The sequence below is a fragment of the Anarrhichthys ocellatus genome, unplaced genomic scaffold (genome assembly GCF_004355925.1).
Source record: "Anarrhichthys ocellatus isolate YVR2014 unplaced genomic scaffold, GSC_Weel_1.0 scaffold96, whole genome shotgun sequence".
In the NCBI taxonomy this organism is placed as follows: domain Eukaryota; kingdom Metazoa; phylum Chordata; class Actinopteri; order Perciformes; family Anarhichadidae; genus Anarrhichthys; species Anarrhichthys ocellatus.
In genome coordinates, this window is record NW_022280126.1 from 974796 (window position 1) to 1001306 (window position 26511).

The 26511-nt window shown below is 43.4% G+C and overlaps 1 protein-coding gene across 1 annotated transcript in view; it reads right to left on the reverse strand.

Moving 5' to 3' along the window:
* Nucleotides 1-223: 223 nt before the first annotated feature.
* The window catches only part of gatad2b (GATA zinc finger domain containing 2B), a 59385-nt gene continuing 33097 nt past the window's right edge, over nucleotides 224-26511 (reverse strand). The window contains exons 2-11 of the mRNA XM_031875791.1: nucleotides 17234-17614; nucleotides 13674-13803; nucleotides 13048-13179; nucleotides 10952-11080; nucleotides 6347-6508; nucleotides 4760-5120; nucleotides 4455-4657; nucleotides 2792-2902; nucleotides 1857-2061; nucleotides 224-392 (exon numbers count right to left, since the gene is read on the reverse strand). Coding sequence (XP_031731651.1) covers nucleotides 256-392; nucleotides 1857-2061; nucleotides 2792-2902; nucleotides 4455-4657; nucleotides 4760-5120; nucleotides 6347-6508; nucleotides 10952-11080; nucleotides 13048-13179; nucleotides 13674-13803; nucleotides 17234-17613 — 1950 coding nt within the window. The 5' untranslated portion in view covers nucleotide 17614 and the 3' untranslated portion in view covers nucleotides 224-255. The remainder of the gene's footprint in view (nucleotides 393-1856; nucleotides 2062-2791; nucleotides 2903-4454; nucleotides 4658-4759; nucleotides 5121-6346; nucleotides 6509-10951; nucleotides 11081-13047; nucleotides 13180-13673; nucleotides 13804-17233; nucleotides 17615-26511) is intronic.

Below are 26511 nucleotides of genomic sequence, written 5' to 3' on the forward strand. Positions count from 1 at the left end.
GTTAAACAACGTTGACAAAGAAGATTTTTACTATAATAAGAACATTTGAGATGACAGTTTAGTGTCTTTGTCCGACTTGGTGGGTTTGAATGGGTTGGTTTAAGGTAGGCACACGGACAGGCACTGCATGCGATGGGGTTGGTGGGGTGGGGATGTTGGTCGATCTGGGAGTGCTTCAGTATGGGGTAGGAGGGCAGGATGGGGGGGGGGGGGGGGGGGGGGGGGCTTCAGTGGGGCAGGTAAGCTGGGCGGGGCTCATTTCTGTCCGGTGATGGACTGCGATATGGATCGAGGAGGGATCATGTCCAACAGGTACTCTCTCTGCCGGTCTGCTAAGCTGGAGCTCTTATGGGCTCCAACTGCCGCTGGGTTGAGATAGGCAATATTTAACCCTGTGGGAACAAGACAAACACTTCTATCAACACCTTACTTCATCTTTAGGCTTTGGAGTTCATTTGTTTACCTGCAGAAGTAAACCAGGCTTCTATTAGAGACAAGTTGTTAGCTTCTTGTTTCCAGCAAGTATATTCTTTTCATATTTAGGGTTCAAACCCTGAAGGGGTAGAGCTCCATTGAGTTAGAGCTGATGTAGTATTATTATTATTATTATTATTAGGGTTCAAACCCTGAATGGGCAGTTCCATAACTGGAAATGATGTGCAAATGCTGCACAAGAAATCTGACCCCAATCGGTGCGACGGTGTCGCTATAAATAACAAAAAGAAGGCCGGCCTCCCCACGCCATGAGTCCAAGTGACTTGAAATTTGACACACATATCCAACTCAGCTTGCTCCACAAATAAGCCTCCTGTACCATAAAAGACAGTCATGATAGTTTTTTTTGTTAATTTGCATTATCTGGAAAACAGTAATATCTACTTTTCGAATTTTGATTGTATCAAAACCACCTTGTGGAGGCAATGTCCAGCCCTCTGAGACAAATGTGTGATTTGTGATTTTGGGCGATACAAAATAAATTGAATTAGCGATAAAGTCCGGGGCTCACCATAGTCAGTAGGGTTCGTACTGACTATGCTTTTAGCACAGCTAAAAATGTAGCGAGTCCAGCTTCTGTCTTTTTGACGGCACATGTCTGAAATAGTCCAGTTTGTAAAATTATAGAAAGAATGCAAGGAGTCAATGTACTGTAAAAACCAGTTCATACGTCCTGTAGTGGAAAAGGACTGAAAGGATCTGTATCTGGCTCAATCTGGACATCATCGAACGGATTGGTCCTAAAATAAAGCCGATTAAAATACGATCCCGTCTTTACTGCACTGTCTTCCTTTAGCACAGTATTTCGCTGCATATGCAAGTGAAACTTAGTCTGTGAGTGTGAAAAAGGATTTGGCTGCACTGGTAGGGGCAAAATGCTAAACTTTGACTTTCAAAGAGCAATGTGTAAAACACTGAGATATCAGCTTCTCATTCATATCAGCTGTCACTAGTTGATGTGAATTCTGTGAGTAACTGGATGAAAGCTGTCTGTTGTCTGGTGAAAGTGCTCTCTGCAGCCTGCTGTCTACTCAGCCAAAGATCATATGTGAGAGCAGAAGCTCTACTCTGGAACACCACTCCTCAGTCAAGGTGGACCAGCGTCTCCGTCTGTTTGAGAACTTGAACAGAGGGAGAAGTCTTCTCTGCAGCTGAATCATTTACATTCATTTCAGGAGTCACATTCTTCCTGTTCAACCTTTATTCATATATCAATAACTTAAGATGATCAACTTTATAGTTTAGAATCAAGTAGGTTTTTGGGTTAGAGTGTCAAATTGAACATGGATCGGGAGCCAAGAGCTCTTGATGGGTTCCCATGAGCTGATTCAGGCACACAGAAGACACTGTACAGTAGGTACCTGGGATGTTGTAGATCTGGCGACGGCTGTCATGCTGCATTCTGTTGCTGCTGCTGCCGCCTCCACCGCTGCCACAGTGCTTGGCACTAGTCATTCCCATGAGGCTGCTGGCCACTGACAGCTGGGAGGCCTGGGCGAAGTTGGACAGGACGCCTCGCGCCGAGTTGGACAGACCCCGCTGCATGGAGGCCTGAGGCTGGGGAGCCTGAGGACAGTACAGACATCCCATCAACTTCACCATCACCGCCACGCAGGGCACAAATCCCCCGTGGTGGATAGCAGATGACATGCATTATTGCATTTAGTTATCAAGATCAAATACCAGAGATTTGCTTACGTAATCTTGTGAAAGGCTCATTCCATTGGTGGGATATGGTCTCAAAAATGTATAAAATACCTTAAAATACCTTTATTCTACATGCAAAATGTATTTGAATGACCAACGTACTTAACCCTGACGAAGACCTGTGTTGGTCATTTGGTATTTTAATTTAGCAAGAACCCGACAGATTCTTCTTGGAAGGAGACGTACATTTGATACTTTTGTGAGATCCTATTCCACCCTTGCAATGAGCCCTTCACAGTCCAGCTGAAGGATCCAAAGAACACCTGAATGTGATTACCACAGACCAATTCAGCACAGATTCTTCAGCACAGATTTGCTTGTTACAGCTTAAAACATGCTGAGAGTGCAGTTCTCCATTTCATTTCATTATGAATTAGTTTTTTTTCCAGCTAGTAATCCTTCTAATAAAACCACACAATTAAATGTTGAGCAGTGAGGTTTAATAAACAACTCAAGAATTGATTGAATGAAATTCACTGATTTGAAGAGAATGGTAGCTCTACTTAATACAGAGCACATGAGACATTCACGTCAGCACCGTTCATCAACTATTCATGAGTCATTTCAAAGCTACAGGCAGACAATGTACCTGGCGGAGTGCATGATGTCGGATCATGGTGTCAGTCTTGGAGGCGTTGGGGCCAGTAGGGGCCGAGCTGGGAGAGAGGGCCGCCTGCTGCTGCAGCCTCTGTTCAATCTCCTGACATGGAGACACATTCAGGAATGCACATGGATTAGAACACACACTCAACACACACACACACACACACACACACACACACACATCTACTCCTTCTGGCCAACAGTAGTTCTGAAAACCCCTGTCAGGTAACCTAGCTACTAGCTGTGTTAAGGAGTGTTTGCAGGATAACAAATAAAACTCAAGTCCTATAAAGGTCAGTGTGCACTAAAAACATGAGGGCATGGAATACAACTGCTCAGAAACCCCCTGATTTACAATATACCTTGAAAGGCCATAGGTCCTCGGAAAGTCTTGGTTCTGTAGTTTTAAAGTTTCACGAGGCTGTGGTTATCCTCGAGGTCATGTAGTAACAATGAAATGGCTCCTATAGGGACGAACATCACCGCACATGAATACAATGAAGCTCATTGTGTGTGCGACAGCCTCAGCTTTCCAGTCAAACCAAATGTATGCAATTACTTTTAAGTGGTCTATGAATGAAATAACCTCGAATCTTGAGTCATCTCACTTCCTTTTCATCTCTGTTGAGCTGCACGTACACAGTACAGATTAGGCACTCACAAGAAAATGGCGGCAGATAAAGAACGTTTACAAGCTGCGGCCGGTAGCGCCCATGATTTTTGTCTTAATTTGTTGTCTTTTGGTCTTTATTACTGGAGCACGTATGGCATACGACAGAATACAGTGAAGGAGGAAGTGTGGGGACTGGATAAAGTGCAGTGGACCTTAAGACGATACCTTCCCACAGCCGACCACCCGGCCAGACCGGCCTTCGAAAACGGAGCCGGTTCTTCTCACCGCCCCAGGAGGGGATGGAGAAGAGCCGGGATGGGAGCTAAGCTAACCCAGCTAGGTAAGCTAAGGTTACTCCACTACCCGGCCTGCTCCGGTCGCAGGAACATTTAGGCTAACCCAGCAACGGGAGGTTAGTGACTTTACAGAGAACTGGCTCATCGGGCATCCGGGATCAAGCAGCTCTTTCGAAGGTTGAAAGATTGTTCGGTGTCATTCTGCAGAATGACACCGAACAATCTTTCAACCTTCGAAAATAATTTATACCGCAAAATAATGCAAAGATGACATGGGATTAGCATAAAGTGGGCATGCCTGTAAAGGGGAGACTTGTGTGTACCCATAGAATCCATTTCATTCACATATGTTGAGATGAGTAGTGAACCGACCCCTCTGAATAAAGCTATGCCTGTTTTTCTAACTTTGGAGTGTTATTTAGCCTCCCTCTTAGGTCGTCTAGTGTCATATGATGAAACTGAGGCTGACAGCCTCTGAAAGACAGCAATGCTGGCTGAGGATGCCGTAGTCAAAGGGGAGTTCAAGAGGTTAAACTGCTCTCATATTCATTCCTTAAAGGCGCAAATGTGCACAGAACACGGTGAAAGAAATCCTTTGCTACAAAACTAAATGTGTTATTTCACTGGGATGTAGGGCTGGGCGGTAAAGTTAGTATGATATTCAGTTTGCTGTGATAGATCTTTATGTTGATGTGAACACAAGAAACATCTAATTGATGCAGAGGCTCAGTGGTGCTGACCTGCTCCTGCTGCAGGGCCTTCACAAAGGCGTTCTTCAGCCTGTTGGTGTGCTCCGCCTTCAGAGCTTTCTTCTGATTGGAAGTCATGCACTGCTCGCAGAGAATCCGCCCACTCTTCTCTTGCTTCCAGTGGGGGGTGAAGTCAGTTCTGCATTGTGCGCAGAAGAAAGGCTCCATGCGTCCCAGCGTCCCTCTGAGTTTACCTACACAGAGGAATGTTTAGACATCAGTTTGCTCTCACAGGTTTTCAGACTAATCTGAAAAGTGATGCAGATCTTTTTCCCCTCCAAATGTCAGCTGCTTACCCTGACTGTCGAGCACACTCTGCACCACCTCTTCCAGACCCACCATGTAGATGAACTCGCTGTTGGCGGCAGAGGGCAGGAAGTGGAGGAGTGGGGCGGGGGGTTTGGGTGGAGGGATCTCCAGCAGGGTTTTCTCCAGCTGCTTCCTCAGGGCCAGCTTGGCCGCCGCCTGGCTGCTGGCCTGGTCAGCCATGGAGCTCACCCCTCCACCGGCCGAGTTGGACATGGTGGATGGGCTGACGGCGGAAGCTCCGCCCATGCCGCCCACCACCCCGCCAGCTGCTGCCGCCTGCATGTGGGCCAGGTTCATGTACATGGCACTGGAGCCTGAGCGCTGGGAAGCTGCCACCTGCTGGCTGGCCTGCAGGAAGACACACATTCTCTATTGCTTAGAAAAGTAAAGTCACACTGCTGTCACAAGCTGCTACAGAAAAAATCAAATCAAATCTGCCTTACCTTGTTAAATGATGTTGCTACTATTGCCCCCTCAAAAGCCTGAGCTACTATATGTGTTAATATCTCTACATGAGTTTTAGATCACTTCATTTTAAGTTCTCCCTGTTCACTCTGGAAGCATGACATTTGATTGGTCTCTGTACAGATGCAGACGTTTAAGGGCACTTTCACAAGCCAACATTTAGTCTGTTTTAATATGCTAAATAAAGTCCACAAAAAAGTTATTCAAGATAAAGTGGATGAGAAAGGATTTGTGTGCACAGTGGATCAAAGTGTAAAGATGTAGCCGTCAGCAAATACACGTTTTTATTTGGTCTGCTCTCATTTGTGCACCGAGATACTGAACCAGGCTAAATTGGCCAAACGGGCTGAGGCTTGTGGCGATGGTTCAGAGGGTTTCACAGGTTCATGGTAACGGAGACCCAGTCTGGGAAGTCAGGCATGGTCCTGCTGTTTTGCTGCACATCTGGGATCTGTGCGTCATATATTTAATACCTGGACGTCGTGCTGCTGCCAGTGTTGGTGTTTGCCATCTATTGGTATCTGTTTAAGTTGACTGGCTCTGATTATTCTCAGGTCTATTGGGAAAGTCTGACTTAGAGGAGGATTATATGACATCAGAAGTTTACACATTCTGTCAAGTCTTTACTGTCTTGAATGTTTCTAATTAGAATGTGCACACCTGAAGAAGCTCTATGGGAAAGCCTTAACGAGGAATGGTGTTTGTTACATGCTACAAACTCATTTACACATGAAATGAGCAACATTGAGCAAGGTTAGGCTGTTGGAGTGCAATTCTAGAGCTTTAACTTTACAAATGTTAACAGGATATTGAAAGAGGTTTTCTTACCTCTAGCCTGAAGTTCTGGTTGACTTTGTATCACTACAGTGACTTGTTATGGCAGTTCACAGAAAAGCATGAGGTGTGTGAATACTCATCTTAACGCACTGCTCTCTACCACTCACTCACCGTTACTAACATTACACTAAATCACAATACAAGAAACAATAATCTCTCTGTTGCAGGAATACAGAAACAAAGAAAGAGAAAAGCTCACATGTCTGTCAACACAGTGTACGACATCAGTGAATGCAGTGCAGAGCTGGGAGCAGTTAGCCGGCTCGGGTTACCTGCTGGTAGCTGATGGGGTTGGCCATGCTGCCGGAGCGAGACATCCCAGGCTTGGAGGAGAGCCTCTGGCCCTGCAGCTGGGCAGGGTTCGGGGCTATCACTCGCTGCGACATCAGCATAGGGGGCAGACTGGCATTGGCTGACCTGATGACTGTGTGACCCTGCAGAAAGGAACAGGCTCAGTATACAGGAGACAGTGGTCAACATTCAGCTGTAATGAATACCAAACAGAGCTCCTCGGTCATAATAACAATGAGGCAAGTTACACCTGTAATGTAATGTATGTGTTCATGTATCAATTGTATGCGCTTATAAATGAACTTAACAGTCAACAGCATGTTTTGAAGCAGTAGCAGCAGTGTTTTGAAAGCTAAACATGAATAGATTGGATGCGGGTGGATTAATAAGCACCTTTGATGAAATGCTACTGAACCCAAACCTTAAGTCACACTTAAGGACAATAAATGAACTACATGTGAGAGGCCACACAAATATGCAGGTATTTTTTTCTGGAGAATTCAGACATGAAAATGATTGTGCAGTATTTTACAACTAAATCAGCTAATGTTATCAAGCACAATCAGCCGGCAGGATTGCTTTTATTGTGAAAGCCCGGCTGACACTAAATGGATCACCATCCCAGACACTGGCATGGAGCGCAGCCAGGGACAGACCTTCCTTGGAGAAAGCAGCTTAAACAGCAGTACAAATAATGCAGAGGGAGTCGGGTATCAACGGGATCCGACTCGGCGCTAGTTACGGTTAGCGGGTCGGTTCTTGTGCTGAACTTTGCAGGTGCGTGTTTGCAAAACTGGACCTGTGATGGACTCTGACCTAAATGCACCCAGTGTCCAGTTTAACACCTAGCTAGAACTAACACAGTATAGTCAAACTGTCTTGCACTCAATACTAACGTTCAACTTTTGCTGATCTGTATTTGCATTACACTGACATGTGTTCCTAATATTTAGTCTACCATCATTGATATAAATGATATGGATATAATATCAGAAACACCTGTAAGTATGATGATGCAATACCATTTAAAATGAGGTATAATTAACAATATAATAATGTAAATCATTACTGTAGAACCTTCATGAAGGGAGGGTTGACTGCAGGACGGTTAGGTGGCCCTAATAACACTGTGTGTTAACACTGTGTGTTACAGTGTGTGTAACACTGTAAATCTCTTTTCTTCTTTCAGACCAGTGGAGAGAAAACAACCAACATACACATGGAGGGGTCTATTGTACTACCGTGTCTATTTGCATCTGTAGATTTCTCCTAAATTCACCAAAGTTAGCATGAGATAATGCCTCATTTGCATATTTGAACATAACATTTCGGAAAACTTGTAATACACAAAGTAATTATCGTATTGTAAGTAATCAACTGGGGAAGTTTCCTGGTGATATATATTAGTTTTGCCATAATCACCTGCTCTCTCCCCTTATTTATGAGGCACTTGTGTTGACACATGTTACCACAAACAGTTTTAGTGAGCATCCATATAAGGGGGAGTTCTCCCTTCATGTACACACACCCAGTGTGTTGCGGTAACACAGACGTTATACACAGTATGGGCAGCAGAGGGCAGCAGCTGCTCGGTGAGTAAACTAACATCAAAGAATACCAGCATCCATACAAAACAAGCTGATAAGACAATCCAGAACACACACACACACACACACACACACACACACACTTGCTGAATATTTCATACCATCTCAACATGTAATGGAGGAACGGGGCTACGTCATGCAAGAACAAAGGCTTCCTGCAGGAGGCAGGACCTTCTACCATTCATAGCATTCTCACCCATTCATTGTCTCGACTAAACCCAGTCCTACTGTCGAGCAACACCAACATATTAATGTTACTTTAGCCTGAACCTTTACCCTGACCTCAGATAGCAGCTTCACCTCCAACTCACCGCCGTTCCGTCCGACTCGAGTTGGTGCAAGGAGGCAGAAACAATGTTGCTTTTGAACAGAATCCTAGGTCATAGTCTTAACTTCGCTGGACGAACAAAAGACTGTCTTGTTTTTTAACCCTAAGGAGAGAACGGATAACTTCTATGCCCCGTTCTCTCCCTGTTAACGTCGACATTTTGCCTGTCGGAAGGACGAGAATTCCCTTAAATTCCGAGGAATCCCCGCCCGCCCCAGCTTGAAGCTCTGATCCAAGTTTAACCAAGAAACTCGAAGAACTACATCGGCCGCTACGAAGTCGTCTCAGAGTAAGAGGCTTGTGTCTGGGCAGAGTTAGGTCATAGTGTGTTTATTACCTAGTGTTGTTTTGTTCCAAGTTTACTGTACTGTTATAACGTGTTCTTGTGTATGTTCACGGACCGCCACGTTCCGTTAGTGCTGTGAAGAAACTACTGTTGTGCTCCATGCTGCTGCAATAGTGTTGTAGTCGGGTTTCTGTGTGATAAAGTTAACAGTTTCCGTATTTTACTGCGGCGGTGACGATCTGCCTAGTTTTGAGTGTTCCCTTTTTCCCCCTCTTCTTTTACTAACCTACACACACACACACACACACACACACATATAGATTTAGCTAACCATCTCAGTCATTTGGTAGTCTCACGTGGCGCGGTCACGTGTGAGACACACATCCGCCATTGTTTGTGTAGTTTTTCGCTTCACGCACGCAAACACACCACATATTGTTTGTTGATGTTAGATAGTAGGCTCGTAATTGTATAGTAGTTGTTGTTAGTTTTAGATATCTTTTAACTTGATCATTATTATTGGAATTTAATAAACTCTGTTATACTTTAAAGAGCAGCCGTCTGTGATTACTTTGTGCATGTGTATTGTGATTATAGCTGATATGTGGCCTGTGCTCAAATTCAAACCTTCACCGTTCACTCTGAGTGTGGAATAGTACTTTGACTATTGACATTGTGAGTGAATACTAATTATGAGACTTAATTTATAGTTTGGTTATTGGTCCCTGTTCTCAGGGTGGTGCCCCGTTATTGTTAATAATCTTAGAATAATTCTATTGATGTCAATAATTTCGTTTTTCATATCTGCTGATAATCAAACACGCTTCTGCCTGATCCCAACAACAGCAAACAACTTTTTTCCTGTAGATGACAACTCTGTGTGGAAATGCACTTTCCTAGAGTCAGAGTGGAGGAGACAGACCGACAGACAGCAGAAGTATGGGTGCTGGTGAAATTATTATTCTGACTCCAGGTTGTACGGTGACATGCGCAAGCAGCACAAAGTCACCTCAGTTTCTTTTTTTATTTCTTTGAATTGTGCAATTTGAAGCATTCTGGCCATGATTTGTATAAATATAAAACAAACACTTTTCCTTCAGAAAGGATAGTATTTATCTCCTTAGGGAACAATTTTTATTTTTACTTATTTTAACTTTACAACTATATTTTAGAATAAAAATACATTTATTTTAACTTGAAAAGAGATTGAGAATCTACATCTGTCAGTAACAGAAAAAAGCAGAAATTCTTAAAATAGAAAATACTAAATAAATACAATAATGCAAAAGCTTGTGCATGGCAGCAGACTGCCTGAATCCTGATGACAGGATGTTACTATACACCCCTTTAACAAGACATGAATATCTCACATTTTGGCTAAACTTTTTAGCAAAGTTTTCTGCAGTTGCTTTACTTCCCGTGGAGTCAGTGAGCTGAAATATGGACACAGTTACTCTGCCACTGTAACCCACAGCTGCCCCACAACAATATCATAACCAATCCCAATCCAACCCCTGCTGACCATGACCAGTAAACTGAACCAGTCAAAGTACAATTGGTGGAGTGATCCTTCCAATTTGAGCGAGAGCTTGTTGTTTTCCCCACCCGATTCACTCAGGACAAATACTGTTACCGGGACGCCCCCCCGAAACCCGGTTCTAAAGGAGTAAAAACCCATTAGTATTGATGCGGTCCAGAGTTAGCGGTTCTGCTATCGGTGCTTTCTTAGTTCTGCAGTGAGACGTCCTCGTCTCAAACGTCCTCTCTGTCTCTGTGTCTGTGTCTCAGTACAGCGTGAGACTCACATCAGGATCAGAGAGAAGGAAACATTGGAGAACTCTGGTCGTCTCAAACACAATAAAACCCTCACAAGTAAGTTTATCACAACATGTGACCAACGAGCAGAACATCAGTCTGTTTGTGGAGCAGCCGTCAGGTAACGGTAGTGATGTCATACGCTAGTGATGTCATACGGAGTCTGATCACAAGAACAGGATCATCAATGAAAGATCATCACTGAGATCATTGTTTAGCTGTCAATGTATTTGAAGGATTTGGAACTTCTTGTATTGCTGCTCAAGAAAGATTATTTGTATGTATACAAGAATAATAAACCAATTTCTATTATTTTCTTAAATAATTGTCTTTTTTTCTCACAAAATAACCGCTAAGAGTATCGATAAGGAACCAAACCAACAAGCAGTGACGATAAGAGTACTACTATCGATAAAATCAACACCCATCCCTATCGTGTTACTATAAGTAACACGATAGGGATGGGTGTTGCTTCAGTAACTGAAGTAATACAATCTCAGAAGGTGAAGAGGTGTAATGTAAATGAACACACAAGCAGACACACACAAACCTGTGCATTGCGGAGGTTCTGGGGGTCAGGGTTGTGCAGGCCTGGCCTCACAGGCAGCTTCCCCAGGCCAGGAGAGCTGTGGATGGGAGGAGGCTGCACAGAGGATGCAGCGTTCTGAACCACTGGGACCTGCACGCAGACATCAACACAGCATTAACAGGGCTGTAGGATTTCTGGAAATGTGTATTTGTAACCCAGAGGTTTTACTTCAACATGTCCAATCACATTAGAGTACATCTTAACTATAACAGAGCATTTACTTGTTCATCCTATCTGAGCCTTATCACTTGGTCACCATAGTACCAAGCTTACCACAGACCCACCAATCGGAGCGGGCAGTCTTACACCACTTGTGTGATGTGATGTTTGTATTAGTTTCCAGTTTATAAACCAATGCTGGTCATCTGCACAAAAATCAGCTTTTAAAAAACTAGAGCAGAGGATGCTTTCAAAAATGTATTTTGAAATTTTAGTGACATAAATGGAAACTGGAACATGGAATATTCAAAAGCACAAACCACAACACCTCCGAAGGCAATTAGGGCCATATGTAAAAAATGTTTTTAATTCTTAAAGTTAGTTCTGAGAATAAAGTCAGGCTGATGTTTTGGGGAGCTTTAACGTGATCAGCCATTATTTTCTTCATTTCCAAATTGGAATTCTAATTTGTAGAATACATATGATTTCCCACACTGCCATGTAATATCTTGTGAATATCTATGCTCACTACAAACCACAATGCATTGGGAATGGAGCTGCTACTTAGGGGAAAACGTGCCTATTGTAAAGCTCATCTCTACCTGTCTGAGTTTGGTATATGGTGTGAGGACCGCCTGCAGTGGTCCTGCTGTTCTGTGTCTCTGGGGCGCAGCTGCAAACACTGTAGTTCTTCCTCATCCCAGTGACGCATTTAAGATGAGGAAGAACTACAGAGTGAAACTCAGCTCTTATAACTGTGGGGCACAACACTGCTCACAAACGTCCGTGGCATAAAATGGCATCTTAAAACGTAAGAACAGAGGAAGGTATTTGTTTACAATAGATTTGACAGTGTTTTGGATGACTCGGATATTCAGAATGAATTCAGACGGTGTACAGTTGTATTTTTGGGTTTAGGTGTACGAGTATTTCTTTCATTGACGTTTTGTGAGTTTACTTTGTTTACTTGTCACCTGATGCATCCTGGTACACATAGGAACAGCCTGGAGAGGTTAGTCCATACAGCATGCGATGGGATATGTATTTGATCAGTGGACTACACTTAGCATCAGCACTGAAATCCACATAAGAAGGTGGGGACTTTCCCTTTAGTGCCATCATAGCGGCAGTGGGCTTGAGGATCGTAAACAATGTAGAATAAGAGTAGGACATCACATCATTGCTTTGAGAGGAAGGAACAATTAGGGAAGTCAAATACATTCTCCACATGTGGCCCTAATCCTCTTCTGTACAATACAAGCGTAGCAAAAGTTCATTACAAGTTCTGCATTCAAAGTTTTACTGAAGTAAAGTATTAGCATCAAAATATACTTCAAGTACCAAAAGTAGAAGAGCTTGTTATGCAGAATTGTCTATTTCTGAATAATATTCTTGTATGATTGGATCTAAGTTAAATGATTGATGCATCAATGTGTAAACATCCCGACCATTACAGATAAATCAGTCAGGCCGATATATTCACAGATCCATCGTATATATTAATTTTATTAATATTAATTAGTTTTAAAATATGCATCGGCCTAATCACACTTTATTAAACTCCCAGAAATCTTTATCAGTATTGGCCTCATAAATCCAGAATGTGTTGGGCTATACTTTCTATACATCAGACAATCAACATATAATCAACATCATATATTTGTTGATAATATTTGGTAATTAATAATGAAAATATGAAACTGCAAAGTAATCAGTAGCTGCAGCTGTCAAATAAATACAGCGAAGTAAAAAGTAGAGTATTTTCCTCTGAAATGTAGTAGAGTAGAAGGATTAAGTTGCATAACATAGAAATACTCAAGTAACTTCAAAGCACAGTTCCACCACTGACTACTCCAGAAGCAGGCACATGCAACAGAGTGTCCAGCAGCAGTACGGACCTTCTGCACCACGTTCTCCTTCTGCATCTGACTCTGTCGGAGCTTCTTGAGCAGCACCAGGCGAGCCTCCTCCAGACGCAGCTCCTCTCTCAGAGCTTTGATCATCTGCTGCCTCTCTTCTCCTGTCTTCCCCTGGAACGAACACACGAACACACGAACACACGAACACACACACACACACACACACACACACACACACACACACACACACGGTATCCAGATGGTAAATGTAAGGCAACACATGACACACCTCTGAACTAAACAGCCTGCCTAAATACACCTTTAAATAAAGCAGTTATAGAAGTTACTTAAAGGACACTAATATTTCATCATTCTAATATTTGAATGATGGATTTCATACATTAATTGTGAGGTGGTGTTCATTTTCATTTCTACTGTATTTTCCAAGTTAGATTTTTCATTCTTTATGATTTCCCATGTGATGTGCCATCAACAGCCCTGTGTAGTGAAGCCCTGTTGGGCAGCTTTAATTTCTCAGTAGATAATTCATTATGTTAATGAATCAAGGACTGTACAGAATTGGTTTTGACAGCGATTGACTCTGACACGTTATTGTGGTCTAAACCAGCTGTACACTACATTCAGTGTATTCCCTGAGGTTTCACCTTGAACATGTCCAGGTTGGCCTGGTGCAGCCGCTCCTCAGGGCGAGGTGTTGTTCTGGGGCTGGACGCCTCATTGTCCGACAGGATGATAACGTCTGGAGACGGAGTTCGTCTGTCATGGTCCGCATCACTACGTTGGAAAAACAAGAAGAACAAAACTTTTAGTGGAACCTGAAATGCATTGGCATTATCATAATTGTTTGAATAAAAACTGGATGTGACATGGAGCTCTGAGGCTGACTTGGGAGTCAGTTTGTGAAGCAATGCATGAGAGGAGCACCGTAGCCTCTCAGGGCTGCTAGCAGGGCAGTCGCTTTAAATATTTTGAACCTCTCTTTATATTTCACTAGTGACCCCTAAATCCCACTGGTCACACCAAAGTGATGCTGTGCAAAGGCATCCACCTTCATGCCTTACCACCTGATATCATTTCAGAAAGTGTCCGGTTTGTTGTGCTGACTGCATTAACAACTAGTTTAGCTTTGTTGTTCAAAGCTAAATTTGAGTGCGCACAGTTTTAAAATCTGATTATTTTCTTTCTTTTGTGCTCATGTAAACTCATTTTTAGGAAATGATGCACGATGCACCAGATATCTGGAATATTTCCATCTGATGGAAAAAAGTCTTTCCCTTAATGGAAACATCATATAGCTTCAAGGAAGAGCTGCGATATTCTTCAAGTCTTACGGTACGTCTCCACAGGCTTTTGGCAGTTTCTCCGGATCGTCCTGGCAGATCCTCTGCGGCTCAGTCAGACTCTTGTGACCGGTACGTTCGTGGTCACCTCCGTGACTGAGGCCTTTCTCGCCAGCTTACAGAGTTTGGGGGTACGTCCAGCTCTAGGTTCCAGACTTCTTCCATTTCATAATGATGAAGCCTGATGTGCTACACATGGTTTTATACCCTCCATGCCTCTATAAAGTCTGTGTGGTTGTGGAGGTCTACAGAATGTTGCTCTGCCTTCGGGGCCCAGCTTTGCTGTGTATTGTGGGACCTTACATACACAGGTGTGAGCCGTTCAATATCACTTCATTTCTATGAGCTGGACTGATATCAAGTTGTAGAGACATCTCAAAGATCCTCAAAGCTATCATCATGCAGCTGAGCTTAACGAGGGGCCAAACCAAAGGTCTGAATGTAGTCAAAGCTTTTCCATCTTTCAGAGCTTTACGTGATTTCATTCAATTTGAAATGAAATCTATCAACACCCATTCCTCTGGAAGAAGTCGGACTCTACTGGGGCCTTCAAATCCAAATTTAAAAGTCATTTTTTCACCTAAACTTTTGGAAATTGCTTATTTTCTAATAACTTCAGAATAAACGCAACTAATCGTAATCTTTCTGGCAGGTCAGTCTCAATAAATCTATTACGCCCAGTACTTACATGTTTGTCATACCGGCAGCGATGTCAATTTGCCACAGTTTCAATAAAGGGTTCCAGCATATTCAAGCAGGCAGAGGACCGACTACCTGGATCCTATAGACCCAGAGCAGCGTCTGGCAGTCTGTCTGAGGTAAACTGTTGTAGGGCCTAAGCTACTGTAAGCTCTTTATTGAGTTTCCTTTGAGGAGCAATAAAAGGGAAACTAAAGTTTGCCGTCTTGGTTCAGACTACTGAGCCTGTGTTAGGGTTAGGGGTAACTTCAACAAGGCTTTGAACTTGTCCCTTCTGCACAATGTGGTTAGTTGATGCCTTTATTTGCAGTGCAAAAGCAAAAAAAAAAAACAACGATTCTAAAAAATATATTGCTGTGTGAATTGATTGCAACTAGAAAGAACGGCCCGTTGTGTAAAGGCCTTAAGGACAGAGGCTGCTGTGTGCTGTACAGATTGTAAAGCCCCATGGGACAACTTGGGCTGCAACCTCCGGGTCTGAAAAGTGAAGTCAATGTAAGTGCATTAAACCAATTAAATTAAATTTATTTTGTATAGCCCAAAATCACAAATTCTCCTCAGAGGGTTTTACAATCTGTACACATACGACACCCTCTGTCCCAGGACCCTCACACCCAGGATCCTCTCTACAGACCAGCAGGGAGCCACTTCCGTGGTTGCAAAAAGAAGTTTGAAATGATGGTCCCATGTAGAGTGAAATACACCTTAAAGCAGGGTATGCTTTAGCTTTGTGCTTTGGACACCTTGTGACTGACTGCTCGCTACCATGGCGTTGTTTTCATCTTCCAACTATAACTCTTTCACCGTGTCTTTTCACTTTATGAAAGTTGATTGTGACATTTTGGTTGCCTAGAAATGTCTAATTAAGTGTTCGGTTGCACTTAGCTCCACTCTCTGGTGTCGATTCTGGTTGCAAAAAGGCAAGATGGCGTAACAACAAAGCCGAACTCGTGGGTTCAAAACCGCAGTCCACAAACCAATGGGTGACATCATGGTGACCACGTCCACTTCTTATGCACAGTCTATGATGTGATACTGAGAGAATGATATTACAACAACTTTCAGGGGTTCCTGTCGGCCTCGTTACTCTCCTTAGAGGTTTTCACAGCAAAAATACACATTTTAGATCAGGTTTTCAAAATAACAGTAAATAGGAACAAAATGAGGGAATCAACCATTCATTTTGATTCAAAAAATGAAATCATCAACTAAAGAGCTAATTAAGTGTGTCTCTCTGCATGTCTGTTTCTGTAAGAAGAACAGCTCTGTATCACTATAATATATGATGGAGGAATATATTATATACAGAAAGAGAAACAAAGTGGTGAGTCCGTGTCTTGGTTAAACAATCCCATCATTCTAGACCGGCAGTGAGCAGCTAGCTCGGTAGAACAGCTGGGGTAGTGAACATGATTCAGTGTCACAGAGTCATCAGTCACTTCTTACAGTACGTCACATATATTAGCTGACTTAGCATTTTGTTGTTGTTAATGGTCATTACTTGTTAATGGGTTTGATGCTATGGAAAGCACCCATGCTGGCATGGAGTGATATTCAAAGTATAGTGTAGATATGTTCCCCAAACAACAAGACTGCAGGTCACAGTAACTACTGGTCATTCATCCCGGAGCCTTCACTGATTCCTGCAGGTGAATACTTAGAGGAGGAAATGGTGAACACAGTCTGTGTGATCTGTGTATTAGTGCGTTTGGTTACTTTGTAGCAACATCTGGTTGTGTGAATATGGGATGGGTGTCTAGAACGTCACTCATATCTGACCTAAACAAAAAAACAACGAAAACCCCAGACTGTTAGGTCACTGCTTCGCTGGTCATAGCCACAGAAATAGAGCCCGGTGTGTTGTATGACACCTTATAGCAGGGGTGGCCAACCACATGCTGCTGAGAACAGCAGTCTCCACCCACTGGTATGTCCTTTTCCTCTCATGACACATGTTGCCGTGGGGCAGCAGGGAAAGCACAGGTGGAAACGATCAAATGAATCATGGCTTTGAGGGTCCTGCTGGCTGGTTATTAGTAACATGTACTTTTGCTACTATGTCAAGTAAAAATGTCTGCTTTCCTCTCCGTACAGACCCTGTTTCAGAGGGAAACACTAATTATTGGATTCTCAATGCTTGTTGTGTGTAAATACTTTATTCTCACCATCTTCTCCCAGCGCTCATATCCACAGGCTCATCCAGCATGTTTTCCTTCCCATTCTTACTGGATCCAATATGGCTGCCGTGGCCTCCCAGCCTCAGACTTCCATTCAGTTTCTCCTCATAAGCGGCACCCATTAGGCTCTGGTGGTGGAGGGTGCTGGCTCCGGGCCCCTTTCCGTCTCCCATGGGCCCCGCAACCTCCAGGGCTGCCAGGTCTGCTAGGTCCTTGCGTTTGAGTAGTGCCAGCATTTTGAGGCGCTCCATGGCCTCATGGCCTTCCATTTTGAGGCGCTTGGCCAGCGCTTCCTCTCGCTCGCTGGGCGACTCCAGGCCTCGCTTCAGCAGGTTGAGCCTCAGCGCCTCCTCAGACATCCGCTCCATCCTGGAGGAGACAGGAGGACAGAGGGGTTAGCAGAGCCACATCAAACATGAACAACCAGGGGTTTAGGTCAAATCACAAATATACTGCTGCTGATATTAGTCTGCGTATGACGCTGACGATGAAAATGTGTCAATGTTAAAGAATGTCCCCATTTTAAGCCGAGACATTAAAACAATTATTTGGTTCTTGTAGCTGCTAAATACATTGAATAAGTGTTTGAAGGAAACATTGCCAATTTTTAACCGGCTCTGCATCACCGCAGCACTGTCGCCATTTGTGTGACTATCTATCAACAATCTGAGATCACATCCACCTCCTATTGTGATTGGTCAGCTGTTCAGAGGGGACAAAGTAGGCGGGGTTTGAGTTAAACAATGTGAGTGTCGTCTAGGAGACGCTGTCAACATCAACATCAAGACTGTTATCGTAGCTGTTCACCTGTGATTGATTTATGAATATTCAGATCTGGATGAGCAGAAGCACAAGGGCTGAACGATTCCAAAAATATATAATTGCAATTATTTTGACTATCTATCTATTTCACGTGCGAGACTGCACTGACCTCTCCATATTCAAATCACAGATCAAAACCAACCGTTACAGTGCTGCTTTAATGTGTGACCAACGTGTGGTCCATGTTTTTAGTCTTTAGCTTTTTTACAATGTAAAGTGTCTTTGAGAATTTTGTAAAGCGCTATATAAATAAAATGTATTATTATTATTATCATTGCTATATGATTTGCAATATTAGAGGGAATGATTATTTTACATCATTATTCTCATTTTCATTAAAGAGAGATCATGGTGTGATCTTAAGTCTGTAGAATATGATGTACAGGCCATTATGTCTCTGCAGCATGACAATATTTAATATGAAATGGTATTTTGACATATGTTTCACCTTTAACTAATATAGTGCCTTCTGTGATTTGGAGTAGATGTTGCGATTTGAGAATGTAAACGGTTCAGTCGTGAGTTCACAGCCTGGTGTTAATGACATCTGTACAGTTTGGTGGCATTGTTAAGAAGAACACTACCCTAACAGTTAAACTGTCACCTACAAGCACAGCTATGGTCCGAAGACTCACGCGTAGTATTTTGCACTACTAGTCTGCATAAGTGCAGATGTTCAGCATGGACTCTGGAGGACTTGTCTTTGCTGCTTCATTGTACACAGAGTAACACAGGAGAACAGCATGACGAGCTGACTCCTGTCCACTGCTCTGACGCTCTCAGCTGTGCTGCTGAATGTTACACACCAGTGAAAGGCCAGGAAGCAACAGGGATTGATACATTAGCAGACAATATGAGCAGCTGATCGTAGGCTCATTCAGGTGGAAGTGGGTTAAACACAGCGGGCTAAGAATAGGTGCTTGATGGTGACAAGTACATCTGTGAAATGTTTGATGCCTTTGTGTCTGTGCAAGTGATTCATAGCAGCGAGGGAGACTTCGGTAAGGACGACAACAAGCCCAGTCATATGAGCGTTAACTTAGTCATGTGACTAGCTTCAGGGTTGACAGAGCAGTGAACCAATCAAGATGCTGCAGCAGAGCACAAGCTGGAGGAAATGAGCAAGCAGAAAATCACTGGAGAAAACTTCACTGAAGTTTCAACTCCATGACTGTTTTAAAGTCAGACAGCAGCTGTTGCAGACAACTGCATGAAGCCTACAGTGTATATAGAGTGTCTGGAGCTATGGCCTCCAGTACTCCTGATGGTTGGGTTCTACAGTTCTTATTTTATGGTTATCGTGAGGCTAGCAGCACTGTTTTGAGCAACATTAGATCTCAACGAACAATGCAATTGACGCATCAGGGCCATAATGTTGCCCTGTCACATGACGTGACGCACTGATCATTCCCGTAACACCTATTACTCCATTTCTATTTTAATAGTGACAATTTGACCATTCGGCTAGAGAATCCTCAGATAAACAAACACGGTTTTGATTCATTGAGTCTTTTTTAAGAGCAGAACACACCGCCCGTGCACCACTGGTTTGGCATGTTTTGTCCCATTTCCTACAAATCATGAACAGTAAATATGACTATTGTGCAAATAAACACGACACAACTCAAGCAAGTTTCAAGAAAAGAAAGACTAGAAACCATTGGCTGCCTGTAAAGTGTGTATATACTGTATATATGTACGTATAATAGTCAGCAGTATTGAATTCAAACACATTGGTGTGTGTAGGCTTCTCCTCCATTACAACAGACAGTGCATCATCATGTGTGGCCAAACAACATGCAGATGGATGCTTTTCATTTCCAGCACTGCACCAACACCACCTGGACCGCTGCTGAATTTGGCAAAATGGCGTCGGAGACTGTAATTCAAGCAGAGATTTAATTGGCCCGTTATCAGTTAATCAGCTTTCTATTAGCAGATTATTCCAGCTGGTGTGGTTCTATCGGTTCCCCTCATCTATTGTATCACGGTGCTGTGTCTGCCATGGCTCTAATCTGTTCATTCTGTCCTTAACGTCTCTGTTATCCATCACATCTACAGCAGCCTCTTTAACACAGGGAGGAGTCTTCATGATGGCACAGTACAGCCCTCCCCACCACTTCTTCTTCTCTAATTAATTTGTGACGCAGCGGAGGAGCCCAGTCGTCGCCTCCATTTGCTGGGAGAAAAACACGAGCAGCGCCTGCAACCTCTCTGCCAAGCCTCCCCGTTAATGAGGCAGAGAGCACCACTGAGAATGTCGCTGATGAGCCAATCAGGGTAGCCCTTGTGCTGCGCGTCAGTAACTGGCACCCCCCCCCAGGTCATTGCCGCTGCTGCCGCCTGCCTTTACATAATATAATGACTGTTTCAGTCAGCTGCTACACAAGCCACACACTCTCTCAAGCCACCCCCAATCCCTCCCACTACCTCCTTCTCAACCCACCCCCCTAGCTTTGGGCACTCTGCCAGGCCAATGCAATAAAGGAAAAAGAAAAGGAGACGTTGCAGGAGAGGTAGAAAAGAGAAAGGGTGGAGGTTGATAGAGGGCAAATGTAGTGCCACCTGGTGCCATCACACTGTTCATAAAGCCAACACCGAGACATAGTGTGGCAGGTAGACATCATTTAAAATCTGACAGAAGACTCCTCGTGATGGTCACACTGTGTAGAGTACCAAGCAGAGAGGTACCGTCGTAAAGCAGCAGATAGAAAGTGTCCAGACAGCCACGTACAGCACAGCATTCCAACAGAAGGCAGGATTTAGTGAACCCCTCTCCTACTCCAACTGTATAGTACCACAAAGAAACCCCTCCCTACTCATCTACCCTCCCCCTCCGTCTCCCCCTTCTTCCACTGTAAAAATAAACACATGCTTACTTTCAGGGGCCCCTTAAATGTAGCCAGAGCTGAGAGCTTCATTTGTTAATACTACACCAGCCAATCAGGAATGGATATGGAGCCTGTGTAGCATGTGTGCATGGGCATGTGTGTGTATGTATGGGGGGTAATAAAGGAGTGACACAGCCAAGATACACTGAGAGCGGAGGGATTTTTTTCGTCATCTGAGCTATCCTCACACAAGTCTTTGTGTGTAGGCTGTGTGTGTGTGAGTGAGAGAGAGAGACAGAACAGGGCTAGAAAGGAGGCAGAGATGGCAGCTCTCTCCTGATGTAATGCCAACTCTTAATTCCCTCTTCCCATCCCCCAACGAACACACACACACACACACACACACACACACACACGGCTGCTGCTAAAATGTCCTCCTTAGAATTAAACCAGCACCCTTTGTCACAATCACACTCCCGTTGTCTATAGCAGAGAGCATCCTCCTGTCCTGTCCAGGTCTGTCTAGATCTGTCCTGTCCTGTCTAGGTCTGTCCTGTCCTGCCCAGGTCTGTCCTGTCCTGTAAAGGTCTGTCCTGTCCAAGTCTGTCCTGTCCTGTCCAGGTCTGTCCTGTCCTGTAAAGGTCTGTCCTGCCCAGGTCTGTCCTGTCCTGTAAAGGTCTGTCCTGTCCAGGTCTGTCCTGTCCTGTCCAGGTCTGTCCTGGTCGGTCTGTCCTGTCCAGGTCTGGTCTGTCCAGGTCTGGTCTGTCCTGTCCAGGTCTGGTCTGTCCAGGTCGGTCTGTCCTGTCCAGGTCTGTCCTGTCCAGGTCTGTCCTGTCCTGGTCGGTCTGGTCTGTCCAGTCCAGGTCTGTCCTGTCCTGTCCAGGTCTGTCCTGTCCAGGTCTGTCCTGTGAAGTCCTGTCCTGCCCAAGTCTGTCCTGTGAAGTCCTGTCCTGCCCAGGTCTGTCCTGTCCTGCGTGGCTCAACACCAGGTTAACAACATGCCCATTGCCAGCTGACTGAGTGTAGTGGTAATATGGCCATTTTCAACTGCACTGTGGGATCTGCTGTTCATTTCACGCACGATCTGCATCACGACAATTCATTTGGCTGATGCAACTCTACTCCATACCAGTCTGCCTTCTGTCTCTCCACTACCTCCACCTTCTCCTCCTCCTGGACTCTATTTACACACGACTGGGGAAGTGTTCCGTTTCATTTTTAAACAGTTTGATTCATCGGTGGATGTCAGGCTTATCGCTGAGGTGCAGGGGCCAGATGTGTCAGCCCTGACTTCACATCTCTACCCAAAGACAAAAAAAGGAGAAAAAAAATGCAATTACTGATCCGGTGCTGCGAACCACCCACCGCCTCCATTTGTGCCATTAATCCTACCGTCAAAATGGTGGTTATGGGTGCAAAATGGCTGCCATGGCACAAAACTGGCAGGACCCCGAACCCTAATCAATATCATGTAAAGCTACACAAGCCACTTATTCTCTGATCAGAAAGTTTGGTATATCAATCATAATTTTTTCCAGTTCCACACTATTTGTTTTGTTTTCCTTGGGAAGCACAACGTGATGTTGTATTTTAAAAACAGGCACAGGTCGTATTGCTAAAATCCAGATTTTAGGTCTCAGGGTTTGATGACTAGCTACGAAGCCCTGCGTTCATACATCAGGGGCTATGTTTAAGGAACTTCTGAGATAATCAAATACCATTCAGGAGGTCCAGCTGGAATAACACATTCATGCATTTAAAAGGCTTAACCGGCACCAAAGCACTGCAGGGTTAATACTCTGGATAGTTAGCACAGGAACAACTACTTCATCTTCGGCAGGGCTGCAGAATGTGACCCAAATGTCTGATATACAACTTTTTCTTTCAAAATTTTGCATTTGGCTCATTCGTGGGAGTGCATGATGATCATTATCATTGGAGCGGAGACATCAGCCACTGTCTATTCCCTCCCTGCCTCCAAATTCTCAAAAGTCAATTTGATGAGCGAATGTCGAGCGTTTGCGAGCGCATAGGGAGAGTCGAGCGCACGCTCATCACAGCCCCTTTGCTTGGGACCGCATTTGTGCACGAAGAGCAAAAATATCTCCTTGTGAGGACACTGTGCACTGGTAAGTGCATGCGCTTGGTTTTAATGTACCCGAGTTGAGACTAATAAACACCATGTGTGAGTTGTTCATTCTGTACACATGACATCCATCACACTTCTGTCCATCCTGATAGAGTAGGGGTGCAACGGATCACAAACCTCACGGTTCGGATCACGGTTCTTGAGTCACGGTTCAGATCATTTTTTGGATCAGCAAAGAAAAGGGGAGGAGTCAAATATAACTTTGCTTTCCATTTATTAATTAAAGAAGTTCAAGAACACTGAAAGCAGAGAACTTTGGGCTATAGTCTTACATAAAAACTAAAATATTTTAGATGTCCAATTTGAAACCAAAGGAAATAAATAACAAATAAAATTAAAACATTCAAGAATACTCAATTCTGTTAAGTTGAAGTGTATGCTGATACCCTCGTCCTTTATATAATAATATTGAAAGAAAAACAGCCAGTGAGCTAGCTTACACTGTTTCAACTGAACTGAACTGCTCGGCAACAAGTTGGGTCTATGTTTACTTCCTGTCAGGTTAGGTCATTCAAATACACTGCAATCTCCCAGAGGGGGCGTGTCCACAGCACCTCTGTGTGACTCTCCCAGAGGGGGCGTGTCTGCAGCACCGGACTATGAATCTCCACTCCGCCATGATGAAGTGAGCGGTCAGTCTTTTCCTCTTCATAGAGGAACGATTTTCATACTGAAGTGGTGCGTGAGGGGATTGCGTAGCGTGGCTCAAGCACTTTAACCAGATTTAGAAATCCTTTGTTTTCCACACCGGAGTGTCCCCGTCGCTGACAGACGGGATGGTGGCGCTTCATATGTGTGGACATGTGCGATGTATTGCCGTTGTCGTGTGTCTTTCTCTTTAAACAACGCCTACATACCGTAACGCTTTTGTACACCACCTTCATCCCGTCATTATAATCATTACACCGGTGGCTTCTGAAGTTCCTCCGCTCGCCATGACTTTCACCGTTAAATGCTTTAACCTGCTCCGTTCACGTGAACACACTACTGCTTTATATCTGTTCACTGACACTCTGCATTGATATTCGGGGACTTGTTACTTGAAAAGGAACAGCAGCAGTATAACTTTATTACACACTGTGATGATTAAACTGTAAAAAAAAGTGACAAGTGATCCGAACCGATCACGGATCGATCTGTGATCTGTTACACCACTATGATAGAGGATCCTCCTCTGTTGCTCTCCCTGAGGTCTCTTCCTCTTTTCTCCTGTTAAAGGGTTTTTTGGGGAGTTCTTCCTGTTCTGATGCGAGGGTCCCGGGACAGAGGATGTCGTATGTGTACATACTGTAAAGCCCTCTGAGAAGAATTTGTGATTTTGGGCTACACAAGATAAACTGAATTGAATTGAGTAAAGTACAAGACGGTAGAGTAATCATTGTGACTTCACCCATTGGTTTTTGGACATTTTGAGGCCTGATATTCTGGCCGTAGCCATCTGGTTTTTTGCAACAGGTGAACATAAGTGACCTTATTTGAACTGTGGGGAAGTGACTTAGAGATGCCATATATGGCTCTAGTTGAGGAATGACCTGTCAATCAGCATGTAGCCCCGCCCTAAAGCATACTCTGCTTTATGGTCTGTTTGACTCTAAATGGACCATCATTTACTAAATGAACATCATGCTGTATTGAAGAAGACTTGAAACTAGAGATTGAGACCATAAACTCATGTTTACAATATTTACTGAGGTAATAAATCAAGAGAGAAGTAGAGTCATTTTCTCATAGACTTCTATACAACCAGAGGAGTTGCCCCCTGGTGGACACTAGAGAGAATGCGGGTTTTTAGACTCTTCCACATTGGCTTCAATATTCAGAACCGGAGGCTGTGCCTGATACATAGCGGTGCAAAGAGCGCGATACATGTATGTAGCAGCAAAACACCGAATGAAACGATCCATTTAGCTGTTGTTCCAAAAAGGAAGCGGTCTATATTTGGTGAATATTAAAAAGACAAATGAGGAGAGAGAGGAGGAGGCTGGGGGGTGGAGAGACAACGAGAGCTTCTGACTCAGATGATGTCAGGGCAGGCAGAAGCAGTGTCATTATGATTAACACAAGTACTAAGATCATTTTCTGAAGTACTAATAACACTCTCTTACAAGTAAAAGTCCTGCATTTAAAATCTTACTCAAGAAAAGTATGTAGTCATATCATTAAGAAAATGTACTTTAAGTATAAAAGTAAAATACTCACTATGCAGCTAAATAGGTTCTTTAGTGGTAACATTATATTACTATTATAACATTAGAGTATTATTATTGATGCAATAACATGTTGTAGCTGGCTGCAGTAGAGCTAATTCTATTCACATTTATACTTTTAGGTGGTTTCATTTTATGTATAATAATGCATTGTATTCATATACTCATGAATACATTTAGTTCAGTAAGAAGTACAATATTTCCCCTTGAAATGCAGTGGAGTAGAAAGTAGCATTACAATTGTGTTTAAGCATATTACTTGAGTAAATGTACTTAGTTACGTTGCATCGCTGATTAACGCCATGCTGTGAGAGTAAAAAGACCAACGCTACCAGTGGATAGTGGTAGAGTAGAAATACTCATTACAATACTACACATTACAAAGTCATCCAGCAGGAATGTGCTCGTGCGTGTGTGCAGGTGACGTAGTGTCATCCTGAAAGACGCTGCTTTGCCCGGAGGACGGTGTTCAGACTTATTCAGAGGTTATATATCAGAGGTTATTTCAGAGGTTGAAATAGCTTGACTTTTAGTCCCTAACATAGGTCAAGCTCCAAAAGCAATGGATCCTACATTTCCCACAATGCAACCAGTAGCATCTGTGTCCGGTAAACTCTGCCTCTATATGGAGCATGGTTAACAAAGCTCCTCCAGAGATGCTGTAATCATACGAGAACACATCAGCACTGTAAACCAGGCAGTAGTATTAGATTGTATTAATTATCAGTTAGGAATCTGCCTAGCAGTAATATATAATAAAATACCTATTTTTTGTTCAAACAACAAAGGTTGTTCCAGCATGTTCAGACTACAGAAATGACAAAACAAAGTATATTTAAAATGCCAGCATCAAACTTAAGAGTGAGGTGTTGATGGACACCATTATTCCAAAATACAACTACGACAGAAAGGATAAAAACACACACGCCTCACGGACAGTTTCTTCCCTTCTGCAGTTCGGGACCCCCACTGACTCTGACTCTGACACCCCCAGGACAAATTCCTACCGTTACACTCCCTTTCTATCTTTAAATACAATTGCCACTTTTACAATATACTTGTTTTAAAGTACTGCTATCTGTTTGTTTGTGTACCATATCTTATTGTATAATGTAAAATAAGAAATCAGGAAGGGGGCAAACACTTTTTCACACAACTGTATATACATATACACATATATATATACACATATATATATATACACACATATATATACATATATATACACATATATATATATACATATACATATATATA